Raw genomic sequence first — 13,465 nt, 5'->3', positions numbered from 1 at the left:
CAATGTTACTTTATTTAACTGTCGGTGATCCACACACAAACACATTCCTCTATCTTTCTTTTTCACCAATAAAACTGGCACTTCCCACAGTGTTACACTCGGTCGAATGAACCTCTTGTTCAGAAGCTCTTCCAACTAAGTCTTTAACTCTGCCAGCTCTATCGGAGCCATTCTATACGGCACAATCGATACTGGTCCGGCTCCCAACAGCAATTCGATCGCAAATTCGATTTTCCTTTGAGGTGGGAACTGATGAGCGGATAATTTATACGCTTTTTGGCATTGTTTTTAGTATGTTTTTAGTATATTTTAGTTATTTTTTATTATGTTTTTATTAGTTTTTAAATAAAAATCACATTTCTGGACTTTACTATGAGTTTGTGTGTTTTTCTGTATTTCATGTATTTTCTGGCTGAAATTGAGGGACCTGAGCAAAAATCTGATTCAAAGGCTAAAAAAGGACTGCAGATGCTGTTGGATTCTGACCTCCCTGCACTCAAAGTGGATTTTCTGGAGCTATAGAAGCCCAATTGGCGTGCTCTCAATTGTGTTGGAAAGTCGACATCTTGGGCTTTCCAGCAATATATAATAGTTCATACTTTGCCCAAGATTTGATGGACCAAACTAGCGTTCCAAGTCAGCGTAGAAATTATGGCGTCAAAATGCCAGAACTGGCACAAAAGCTGGCGTTTAACTCCAAGAAAATCCTCTACACGTGAAAGCTTCAATGCTCAGCCCAAGCACACACCAAGTGGGCCCGAAAGTGGATTCTGCATTATTTACTCATTTCTGTAAATCCTAGGTTACTAGTTTTCTACAAATAGGACCTTTTGCTATTGTATTAGAGAGACTTTTGAACACACTTTTCATCTTTGAGCTTGTTTGTTCACGCTTTGGGAGGCTGGCCATTCGGCCAAGCCTAGACCTTTTGTTCTTATGTATTTTCAATGGTAGAGTTTTTACACACCATAGAATAAGGTGTGGAGCTCTGCTGTTCTTCATGAATTAATACAAAGTACTACTGTTTTTTTATTCAATTCACGCCTACTTCTTCTCTAAGATATACACTCGTTCTTCAACTTGATGAATGTGATGATCCGTGATACTCATCATCATTCTCACCTATGAACGCGTGCCTGACAACCACTTCCGTTCTACATGCAATCAAGCTTGAATGTGTATCTCTTGGGTTTCTAATCTAAGATTAAAACCTTCATGGTATAGGCTAGAATTATTGGTGGCCATTCCTGAGATCCGGAAAAGTCTAAACCTTGTCTGTGGTATTTTGAGTAGGATCTGGGAAGGGATGACTGTGACGAGCTTCAAACTCGCGAGTGTTGGGCGTGTGACAGACGCAAAAGGATCAATAGATCCTATTCCAACATGATCGGGAACCGACAGATGATTAGCCGTGCAGTGTCAGCGCATTTAGACCATTTTCACTGAGAGGACGGGAAGTAGCCATTGACAACGGTGATGCCCAACATACAGCTTGCCATGGAAAGGAGTATGAATGATTGGATGAAGGCAATAGGAAAGCAGAAGTTCAGGAGGAACAAAGCATCTTCATACGCTTATCTGAAATTCTCACCAATGAATTACATAAGTATCTCTATCCTATTTTATATTTTATTCATATTTTAATTATCAATCCTCCATAACCATTTGAATTCACCTGACTGAGATTTACAAAATGACCATAAAATGGTTATTCTGGTTGAACTATAGTTGAATTAGTTGAAACAATAAAACTGTGAACCAATAGCTAGAGCAGTTCAATGACTGGTTTGATTTTTCAGAACCTTGCTTACATTACTAGCTCAAAACATATAAAGGTTAGGAATTTTGGATTGGATGCTTTAATAAAAAGGAATCAACCTTGGAAAGATAGTCCTAAGATTTAATAGTCAAAATAATTCACAAAATATGTATTTGCTCTTGGAAAAATTGTTTTAAATTGGTCTTGGGAGTTAAATTAGAATTTTTGTCATCTAGAGGATGACATGTGATATTATTTTATGACATGTCATCATTAAACCGACAGTCTCCATGGGATCGACCCTTACTCACGTAAGGTTTATTACTTGGACGACTCAGTGCACTTGCTGATTAGTTGTGCGGAGTTGTGATAAAGAGTTGAAATTACAATTGTGCGTACCAAGTTGTCAGCGCCATTGATGATCACAATTTCGTACACCATGTTTTTGGCGCCGTTGCCGGGGATTTTTCGAGTTTGGACAACTGACGGTTCATCTTGTTGCTTAGATTAGGTAATTTTATTTTATGTTTAAGCTTTTTACTTTTTGTTTTCGAAAAAAAATTTTCAAAAATACAAAAAAAAATTCTATTCTGTTCTTCAAAGTTTTTAAGAATGAATTCTAGAGTTTCATGATGATTTGTTGAAGTCTGGCTGGTTGTGAAACCATGTCTAAACTTTTGGACCGAGGTGTCAACTTATCAACACAAGAGCTTATTGATTTTCATCAACTTTGCTATTGAAAGTAATGATCTGCTAAAGCTTGGCTGGCCATTGGCCATGTCTAGTGTTTTGGACCGAAGCTTTCACTAAAAGCTTGGCTGGCTAGTAAGCCATGTCTAATTCCTGGACCGAAGTTTTAGACAAACATTGCATAATTCCTGGAATTCTTATTAAAAATTTTGAATCCCTTTATTTTCTTTTCCAAATAATTTTTAAAAAATCACAAAAAAATTTATAAAATCTTGAAATAAAAAATATTTTATGTTTCTTGTTTGAGTCTAGGGTCTAATTTTAAGTTTGGTGTCAATTGCATGTCTTTATTCTTCTTGCATTTTTCGAATATATGCATTATGTTCTTCATTGATCTTCAAGTTATTCTTGATGATTTTCTTGCTCTGATCTTTAAATTCTCTTGTTTTGTGTGTTTAGTTGTTTTTCATATGCATTCTCAATTTGTTAGTATCTCTAATATAAAAATTTCTAAGTTTGTGTCTTGCATGCATTATTTATTTGATCTTAGTTTTTCCATGATTAGTTTCATTTTTGTTGTTTCTCATCATTAAAAATTCAAAAAAAAAAAATTTTAAAATTGTGTCTTTTCAAGTCAATAAGACAGAGAATTTAAGATTCAGAACATTCAGCAGAGGAATTACTCAGAAAAAGCTAGGCGTTCAAAACGCCCAGTGAAGAAGGAAAACTGGCGTTTAAACGCCAGCCAGGGTGCCTGGCTGGGCGTTAAACGCCAGAATGGATGCCATTCTGGGCGTTTAACGCCAGGAGGACACTAGAGGGAAGATTTTGTTTTTAATTCAAATCTTTTCCAAATTTTCATAATTTTTCAAAATCAAATCTTTTTCAAATCATATCTTTTCAATCATATCCTTTCAAAATCAATTTCTTTTCAATTTTTTTATTTATTACTATTTTCAAAAATCCTTGCTACAATTAGTGATTTAATTCAAAATTTTCAAGTTGTTACTTGCCTATTAAGAAAGGATCAAAAGTTTTAATTCTAGAATCATATCTTTTAATTTCTTGTTGGTCAAGTAATCAACTTTAATTTTAAAAACTTTCTCTTTTTAATTTGATTCTCAATCATATCTTCTCAATCATGTCTTTTCAATTACAGCTTTTTCAAAATTAAGTTTCAATCATATCTTTTTAATTTCTAATTCCAAAATCTTTTTCAAAAATCACTTAATTTCTTTTCCAATCTTATTTTTCGAAAATCATTTACCAAATTTTCAAAATTTCTTTTAATTATTTCAAAATCTTTTTACTTTATTTTCGAAAATTCTTCCCCTCTTCCCACATCCTTCTATTTAAAGGACTAACACTTCTCCATTATCAGTAATTCGAACTCTGTCCCTCTTGATAAGTTCGAATTCTCTCTTCTCTACCTCATCCTTCTATTTTTATTTTCCTCTGACACCTCAAGGAATCTCTATACTGTGACATAGAAGATTCCATATTTTCTTCTCCTCTCTTTTCATATGAGCAGGAGCAAGGACAAGGGCATTCTTGATGAAGCTGATCCTGAACCTGAAAGGACCTTGAAGAGAAAGCTAAGAGAAGCTAAGGTGCAACTCTCTGTAGAGGACCTAACAAAGCTTTTTGGTGCGCGGAAATCGTGACGGTTCTATTCCTTGGTAACGGTGCTAAAAACTCAATACGCACATTCATAATCTTAGTTCTTTGTCACAACTTCGCACAACTAACCAGCAAGTGCACTCGGTCGTCCAAGTAATAAACCTTACGTGAGTAAGGGTCGATCCCACGGAGATTGTCGGCTTGAAGCAAGCTATGGTCACCTTGTAAATCTCAGTCAGGCGGATTCAATTGATTATGGAGATTTAATAATTAAAAAGATAAATAAAACGTAAAATAAAGATAGTGATACTTATGTAATTCATTGGTGAGAATTTCAGATAAGCGTATAGAGATGCGTTCGTTCCTCCTGAACCTCTACTTTCCTATTGTCTTCATCCAATCATTCATACTCCTTTCTATGGCAAGCTGTATGTTAGGCATCACCGTTGTCAATGGCTACATCTTGTCCTCTCAGTGAAAATGGTCCAATGCGCTGTCACTGCATGGCTAATCATCTGTCGGTTCTCGATCATGCTGGAATAGGATCCATTGATCCTTTTGCGTCTGTCACTACGCCCAGCACTCGCGAGTTTGAAGCTCGTCACAGCCATCCCTTCCCAGATCCTACTCGGAATACCACAGACAAGGTTTAGACTTTCCGGATCTCAAGAATGGCCATCCATGGATTCTAACTTATACCACGAAGACTCTGATTAAGGAATCTCAGAAATACTCATTCAATCTAAGGTAGAACGGAAGTGGTTGTCAGGCACGCGTTCATGGGTTGGGAATGATGATGACTGTCACGATCATCACATTCATATTGAGGTGCGAATGAATATCTTAGAATCGGAATAAGCTTGAATTAAATAGAAAAACAATAGTACTTTGTATTAATTCATGAGGAACAGCAGAGCTCCACACCTTAATCTATGGTGTGTAGAAACTCTACCGTTGAAAATACATAAGTGATGAAGGTTCAGGCATGGCCGAATGGCCAGCCCCCAAATGTGATCTAAAGATCAAAGGATAATCCAACGATGTTCCAAAAGATGATGTAAATACAATAGTAAAAAGTCCTATTTATGCTAAACTAGTTACTAGGGTTTACAGAAATGAGAAAATGATGCAGAAATCCACTTCTGGGGCCCACTTGGTGTGTGCTTGGGCTGAGCATTGAGCTTTCACGTGTAGAGGCTTCTCTTGGAGTTGACACCAGTTTGTAACCTGTTTCTGGCGTTTAACTCCACTTTGCAACCTGTTTTTGGCGTTTAACTCTAGAATGCAGCATGGAACTGGCGTTGAACACCAGTTTGCGTCGTCTTAACTCGGGCAAAGTATGGACTATTATATATTTCTGGAAAGCCCTACAAATCAATTGAGAGCACGCCATTTGGAGCTCTGTAGCTCCAGAAAATCCACTTTGAGTGCAGGGAGGTCAGAATCCAGCAGCATCTGCAGTCCTTCTTCAACCTCTGAATCTGATTTTTGCTCAAGTCCCTCAATTTTAGCCAGAAATTACCTGAAATCACAGAAAAACACACAAACTCATAGTAAAGTCCAGAAATATGATTTTTATTTAAAAACTAATAAAAATATACTAAAAACTAACTAAATTATACTGAAAACTATGTAAAAACAATGCCAAAAAGCGTATAAATTATCCGCTCATCACAACACCAAACTTAAATTGTTGCTTGTCCCCAAGCAACTGAAAATCAAATAGGATAAAAAGAAGAGAATATACTATAGATTCCAAAATATCAATGAAACTTAGCTCCAATCAGATGTGCGGGACTTGTAGCTTTTTGCCTCTTGAATAGTTTTGGCATCTCACTTTATTCATTGAAGTTCAGAATGATTGGAATCTATAGGAACTCAGAGTTCAGATAGTGTTATTGATTCTCTAGTTTAGTATGTTAATTCTTGAACACAGCTACTTTATGAGTCTTGGCCGTGGCCCTAAGCACTTTGTTTTCCAGTATTACCACCGGATACATAAATGCCATAGACACATAATTGGGTGAACCTTTTCAGATTGTGACTCAGCTTTGCTAAAGTCCCCAATTAGAGGTATCCAGGGTTTTTAAGCACACTCTTTTTTTTTTTTGCTTTGGACCTTGACTTTAACCGCTCAGTCTCAAGTTTTCACTTGACACCTTCACGCCACAAGCACATGGTTAGGGATAGCTTGGTTTAGCCGCTTTGGCCAAGATTTTATTCCTTTAGGCCCTCCTATCCACTGATGCTCAAAGCCTTGGATCCTTTTTATTGCCCTTGCCTTTTGGTTTTAAGGGCTATTGGCTTTATGCTCTTGCCTTTTGGTTTAAAGAGCTTTTGGCTTTTTCTGCTTGCTTTTTCTTTTTCTTTTTCTTTTTCTTTTATTTTCGCCATTTTTTTTCGCCATTTTTTCTGCAAGCTTTGTTCTTCACTGCTTTTTCTTGCTTCAAGAATCATTTTTATGATTTTTCAGATCATCAAATAACATTTCTCCTTTTCATCATTCTTTCAAGAGCCAGCATATTTAACATTCATAAACATCAACTTCAAAAGACATATGCACTGTTCAAGCATTCATTCAAAAAACAAAAAGTATTGTCACCACATCAAAATAATTAAACTAGTTTCAAGGATGAATTCGAAACCATGTACTTCTTGTTCTTTTGTAATTAAAACATTTTTCATTTAAGAGAGGTGATGGAGTCATAGGACATTCATAGCTTTAAGACATAGACACTTAAACACTAATGATCATCTAGTAAAGACACAAACATAATTGAACATGAAGCATGGAAACCGAAAACAGAAAATAAATAGACAAGGAGATTAAGGAATGAGTCCACCTTAGTGAGGGTAGCGTCTTCCTCTTCTTGAAGGACCAATGGTGCTTTTGAGCTCCTCTATGTCTCTTCCTTGTCTTTGTTGCTCCTCCCTCATAGCTCTTTGATCTTCTCTAATTTCATGGAGGATGATGAAATGCTCTTGGTGCTCCATCCTTAGTTGTCCCATGTTAGAGCTTAATTCTCCTAGGAAAGTGTTGATTTGCTCCCAATAGTTTTGTGGAGGAAAGTGCATCCCTCACTACAAGAAAAATACTCATTCAGCCACACTTTTTTTAAGCTACATTTGAAAAGCGTAGCCTATTTATAGAATAGGCTACGCTTTTCTCAGTGTTGCCTTTTTTTTAGAGAAAAGGAAACACAATTTTGGCATCATTTAAAAATTGTAGCCTTAGGTATTATAGAAATCACTTATAAAGCGTACCCCTATGTTAATATCTATGGGTCCACATTTTATATCAAAGAGAACGCTTTTTGAAAGTAGTCTATTTGTTAAGTTTTGGGTACGCTTTTAAAATGATGCCTAATAAGCGCTTTTCCCTCTTTTTTTTTTCGATCGAAAGCAAACTCACAACACTTAGTAAAATTTTCGTTCCCTCCAAAGCTCATCACTCATCATCGCGAAGAACCCTCGCTCATCACCCAGTCATCACTCACCGCCAGTCACCACCCACTACTCAACACATCGTTGCACCGCTCACCAGCTCACCACTCACCAGCTCACACTCTCATCCTCACTCAACACACACACACAAGAGGAAAAAAATCAGAAAAGTGGAGAACAGGAAGAAGAAGAGAAGAAAAGATGAGAGGGAAAGGAAGGAGAGGACGACGCCGGCTAGGGCTCCGCCGCGCAGACCATCGTCGTTGTGTGCGCTGACCGTCGCCTTAGCATCGCCATCTCATGTACTCACTGTCGCCGCTCAGTATCATCATCGCGTGTGCTCACTGTCGCTGCTCAGCATCATCGTTGTCGCTCAGCATCGTCATCGCCGCTCACTTGAGAAGGTATGTATCGATTTTTAGTTTGTTCTGTGAAATTTGGGAGGTTTTGGGTTCCAATTTTAGGGTTTTTAATTAGGGATTTTACTGCATGAATGGTTTTTGCTTCCGGGTAGCCGAGAAGCAATCGCAGACCACCTACAATAATTCTCAATCTCATTCTCTTTGTCGCTCGTCATATCACTTTTTATCTCATTCGCTCTCTCTTTGTCTCACCCTCTATCTCACTTGTTCTCTGTGTATGGATTTTTCTTCTGTGAATTTTTGAAGGTTTTGGGGGTTCTATTTTTTGGGCTTTCTAATTTTATGAGTTTCTGCTTCTTGCTTCGTTAGGGTTTTCTTTTTTGTTTGAGAAGATTATTAGCCTCAAGTGTGCGAATTGTCGCCTCTTCAAACAGAGTTTATTATTTCTAACACCATTTGTGGTTTGTGTGTGCTATGAATTTGCAGAGCTAAAGCAGATAGAAGCCAAAAGATTGGGAATTACTGATCAATGGTTCTTTAAGCTCTTCCTTCTCATCACTGATATTGGATCCGTATAGCCTGTGTCAGGCGCTGAATCTGTTCTAGGAAGGCAAAGTCAGTGGAAAGGATACAAAGACTAATGAGACTAAGGTTCGTTCACATCTAGTGGTTCAAAGAATAATCCAGGATTATTGATTACATACTTGTATTCATTGATTTGGTAGGATGATGCGGGAGAAAATGGTACTGGTGCAAAGAATGATACAAGGAGCGATGCCCAAGCAGCTAAAAAAAGCAAGGGAGAGAAATTATTTGCACAATATTGAAATTATGCTCACTAAGGTTAAGATGCCACTTCCTGATATGATGGTAAGCTGCAAATTGGTGTGAATAAGTTTTTTGATCATTCAGGATAGAAGATTTTATAATGAAAATATCATTCTTATGCATGTTGCTTTCTAGTAAATATTAGTGTTTTTTATTTACATAGAAGATGCTTATTGAAATTTGATTGACTTGTATATGTGCCTAAGGCCACCAGTAATAGCTCTTGCCAGCAAATTTGAAATATCCACCTCGAACAATGTGGTTAAGTATTATCTAACATGTTAAAATGGATATTCTCAGGCTGCTGTGCTGGCTATGGATGAATCAGTATTAGATGTAGATCAGGTGGAAAATCTCATTAAGTTTTGTCCTACCAAAGAAGAGATGGAACTTTTGAAGGTAAAGATTAACAAACTTATCATACTTAATTCTTACATCTTGTTTTGTCAGCTAAGGTTTCTCATTTGGCGTCTGCTGTTATAGAAACATATCTTTTACTCTGGTTTGTTTGCTTTTCTAATTTTGATTCCCCTTGTTTATGAAGGGATACACTGGTGACAAAGAGAATTTGGGAAAATGTGAACAGGTGTGTACTAATTTGTTATAGCCATATCATGATTTATAATAGCTAATTTAGTGTAAATCTAAGTACTCAGAATTATATAGGATACTATTTGTAGGCTCCATAACTAGGATCCATCTACCAGCATTTGATTTTTTAGACCCTTTACTTACTTTAAAATCTGATAGGGAGTTGGGAGGAATGGTGGAGAAATGAAGTAGAGAAGAGAGGAAACTTATTTTAAGGGAAAAAACAAGAAAAAACAATTGTTGGCATGGAAACTGGAAATTGCAAAATTCTGGGTATAAATAATTAGCTGCAGAGGTTAAAGAACTGAATGCGGCAAGGCTTTGATTTTGGAAGTGAATCTAACATATGATAATGATCAATAAAATTGTACAAGAAGTCTGTTTCCTTGGAAGGCAGCTCATATGAATTCAAGGTCTATATCACGTATAGTTACAGATTTGTTGTTGCCTGCTTGCTTCTAGAAAGAAAGAAGCAATTTATTACATGTCCCCGCTTTTCCTTTAGATGTTGGTTATAAAACAATTCTTTTGGCCTTTCCTAATGCAATATCATACTATGTATCTATAATCATATCCTTGTATATATTTGGTCATGTTTCAGTATTTTTTAGAGCTGATGAAGGTGCCACGAGTAGAGTCAAAGTTAAGAGTATTCTCTTTCAAGATTCAATTTCTGTCTCAGGTATGGTGGTGCTTGCTATATTTTTCTTTATGTTTGATTCAGTTATGCTTTCTTCTTTTTGCAGGTTACAGAATTTAAGAAGAGTTTAAAAGCTGTGAACTCTGCTTGTGAAGAGGTACATTGTGCATTGACGTTAGGATTTTTGCCAGTAAAGAATGTCATAAAAACAGTCGCGTTGTAGATATAGTCTCTAAACCGACAAAAATCTCTTGGTACAAACGTTTTGGTTGTCACAAGTAACAAACCCCTTTAAAATTGATAACCGAGTATTTAAACCTCGGGTCGTCTTCTCAAGGAATTGCAGGGAAGTATGTTCTTATTATTGGTTATGAAGATTGTAAAATTGGGGTTTTGAGAAATTTGGAGTTTGGGCAATGGGCACAGATATATTTAAATGACAAGTAAAATAAATAAATGACTGTAAACTAAAATCTTAGCAAGGTAAGAGAAATTGGAAGTCCAGACCAAGTTATCCTTATCAATGATAATGAAAATTGAATCTTAATTCCACTTAGTCAACCTTTACTAAAGTAAAGGTAAGTCAGGGAATTATTTGGTTTGATCTTCGAATCCTATTTATTTCCTAAGAAAAGATTGGGATTATTGAAGTTCAATTCAATTGGCAAGATAACAATTAACAATTATGCTGTTAAGTTGAATAACTCTTGAGTTACTGATTTCTTAACCAAAACCAAAAGGGAAAAAGTAAATCTATTGGAATAAAGATGTCTTCAGATGGGAAGCAGTAATTATGTAAATAAAAGAAAGCAATATTAAACTGAAATACCTCGAATTACATTAACAAAAGAACTTAAATCTGACATAGACATGCATGGAAAAATAAATAAAAGAACATTGAACCTGGATTGAGAGTCACTCCTAAAACTATGAGAAGTCCTAAATCCTAATCCTAAGAGAGAGGAGAGAACCTCTCTCTCTAAAAACTACATCTACTCCTAAAATTATGAATTATGAGAGCCTCCTATGTGTGGATGCATTTCCCTACTTTATAGCCTCTAATCTGTGTTTTCTGGGCCGCAAACTGGGTCAAAAACAGTCCAGAATTCGCTGGTTTCAAATTTTGCCACGCTGGATTTTCGTCACTGCAATGCGGCCGCATGGATCACACGGTCGCGTCGCCTAGCGTCAGAAAAACTATAACATATTATATATCAAATCGAAGCCTCAGACGTTAGCTTTCCAACGCAACTGGAACCGCGTCGTTTGAACCTCTGTAGCTAAAGTTATAGCCGTTTGAGTGCGAAGAGGTCAGGTTGGATAGCTTAGCTATTTCTCCAACTTCTTGTATTTCTTCCATTTTTGCATGCTTCCTTTCCATCCTCTGAGTCATTCCTGCCCTGTAATCTCTGAAATCACTTAAAACACATATCAAGGTATCTAATGGTAATAAGAGAGGATTAATAATAAGCAAATATAAGATCAAAGAAGCATGTTTTCAATCATAGCACATAATCAGGAAGAAAATATAAAACCATGCAAATAGTATGAATAAGTGGGTAAAGAGTTGATAAAATCCACTCAATTGAGCACAAGATAAACCATGAAATAGTGGTTTATCAACCTCCTCACACTTAAACACTAGCATGTCCTCATGCTAAGCTCAAGAGAAGCTATAAAGATGAAGAGGAAAGTATGAAATGCAACCTATCTATATGAATGCAACTACATGCAAAATGATTCTACCTACTTGGTTAAAAATAAATAAGTTCTCCAAGACAAATACAAACCAATTTCCACTAATTCAAATTATACAATAAAAGCAAGTAAACTTGTAAGAAGACAGCTCATGAAAGCAGGGAACATAGAATTTAAGCGTTGAACCCTCACTGGTAGTGTATATCACTCTAATCTCTCAAGTGTATAGGGTCAATCACTCTACTCTTCTCTAGTCATACTTTCTAGACCTTGTTCTTCATCTAACCAATCAACAAAAATTTAATGTACCAATGCAAACATTATGAGGTCTTTTCAAGGTTGTAATGGGGCTAAGGTAAGGGTAAGGGTATATGTATATGGCTAAGTGAGCTTTATAAATTGAATCTTTAATTAACCTAAGCTTTCACCTAACATACATATACTCTATATAACTTTAGAATCATCCCTAACTACCAATAATTCTCACTTTTTGTATAATTCCCATACTCATGTACCAAATTTTCTTTAATTTTTATCACATGTGCATTGATCTTTTATTAACTTAACATTGGGGTAATTTTGTCCCCTTATTTATTTATTATATATATATATATATATATATATATATATATATATATATATATTATTTTTTTTCTTTTTCTCTTTTTTTTTTCTTTTTCTCTTTTTTTTTGTAGAGAAATAAACATAACTTATCAATGCACATGGATTTTCTATTATCTTTCTATTTTGGTTTTTCATGAGTAGGTTCCCAAATTTCTAATATTCAAATAAATTAGAAACATGTTACATTCCCTTATCAACCCATGTTCCCACACTTAGTTGATGCACAATTTCTATCTTAAGCTAACCAAAGATTCACTTGGGATTTTTAATTTATTTTTCTGCTTAAGGCTAGTAATGTGGTTATAGAACAAGAGGGGATTAAAAGCTCAAGGGGCTAACAAAGGTGATGTAAAAGGTAGGCTTATTTGGGATAAGTGAGTTAATAACAAATAATGGCCTCAATCATATGCAAGCATGTAAATATACTAAATAATGGACATATAGATTGGAACAAAGTATAGATTACAATCATAGAGAAGAAAACACACAGGAATAATTTAATAAAGAAAATTTAAACATTGGTGTTGAGACAGGGATGTGCTAACCCACGGAGATCGGTATCGACCTCCCCACACTTAAAGATTGCACCGTCCTCGGTGCATGCTAAGATGTGCAAGTGGATGGGGGTTGTAGTTCCTCAGCTGGGGCTCTTTTTGTTCCTTTCCTTGCTGTTGATTTGGGAATGGCTTTCTCTTTTCCTTTCTTGGTGGCCATCCTGAAAAAGGGAAGAGAAAGTAAATTAAATTCAAAGAGATATATATAGCAAGGAAGATAACGGAAAAGGTGGTGATGGATGAACATTAAGATATTACTGACATTATCACATGCTCGCGAGTACATGTGAAAAGCCAACAATGGGAAATAGCTAGTGCATGTAAAGACAAGTGAATGCAAGGTGTTTATTGGCATGCCGGCAAAGGGCATGAGTAGCATAGACCAAGCATTACTTTGTAACAAACCATCACATTTGTATTGACAATTAATTTCAATTAATACAATAGTAAAGGGAGTTTATGAAAAGCAAGCATTCAGAGTAGTAGGATAAAAGATACTGAAAAGCAGTGCACAATGCCATACGGGTGTGTTCACAAACACATAGCATGCATGTTAAATAATCTAATGAAAATAATAAATTGAACATGCAAGCAACCCTTTAAAAATAAATATATATAATTGTCAAATAATTCCTCTAATAATCCACAAGTAAAA

General features: G+C 35.9%; 1 protein-coding gene across 1 annotated transcript; it reads left to right on the top strand.

Annotated features, from left to right (window-relative positions):
* The first annotated feature begins 7,427 nt into the window (after positions 1–7,427).
* Positions 7,428–9,310, top strand: LOC107637895 (formin-like protein 21b). Its single transcript, XM_021121375.2, has 5 exons — positions 7,428–7,917; positions 8,362–8,526; positions 8,601–8,745; positions 9,004–9,102; positions 9,248–9,310. Exons 2-5 carry the CDS (start codon positions 8,516–8,518, stop codon positions 9,308–9,310), a joined length of 318 nt encoding a protein of 105 aa, XP_020977034.2. The 5' UTR covers positions 7,428–7,917; positions 8,362–8,515.
* Positions 9,311–13,465: the final 4,155 nt, after the last annotated feature.

Source organism: Arachis ipaensis, chromosome B4 (genome assembly GCF_059453495.1).
Source record: "Arachis ipaensis isolate K30076 ecotype BB chromosome B4, ASM5945349v1, whole genome shotgun sequence".
Lineage (NCBI taxonomy): Eukaryota > Viridiplantae > Streptophyta > Magnoliopsida > Fabales > Fabaceae > Arachis > Arachis ipaensis.
This window is presented reverse-complemented; position numbering and strand designations above follow the sequence as displayed.

Bases quoted from the DNA above. Each gene is read 5' to 3' on its own strand.
- LOC107637895 (XM_021121375.2), top strand. The intron at 8,746-9,003 runs GTAAGCTGCAAA...GGATATTCTCAG, and splicing joins TGCCACTTCCTGATATGATG to GCTGCTGTGCTGGCTATGGA. The intron at 9,103-9,247 runs GTAAAGATTAAC...TTGTTTATGAAG, and splicing joins AAGAGATGGAACTTTTGAAG to GGATACACTGGTGACAAAGA.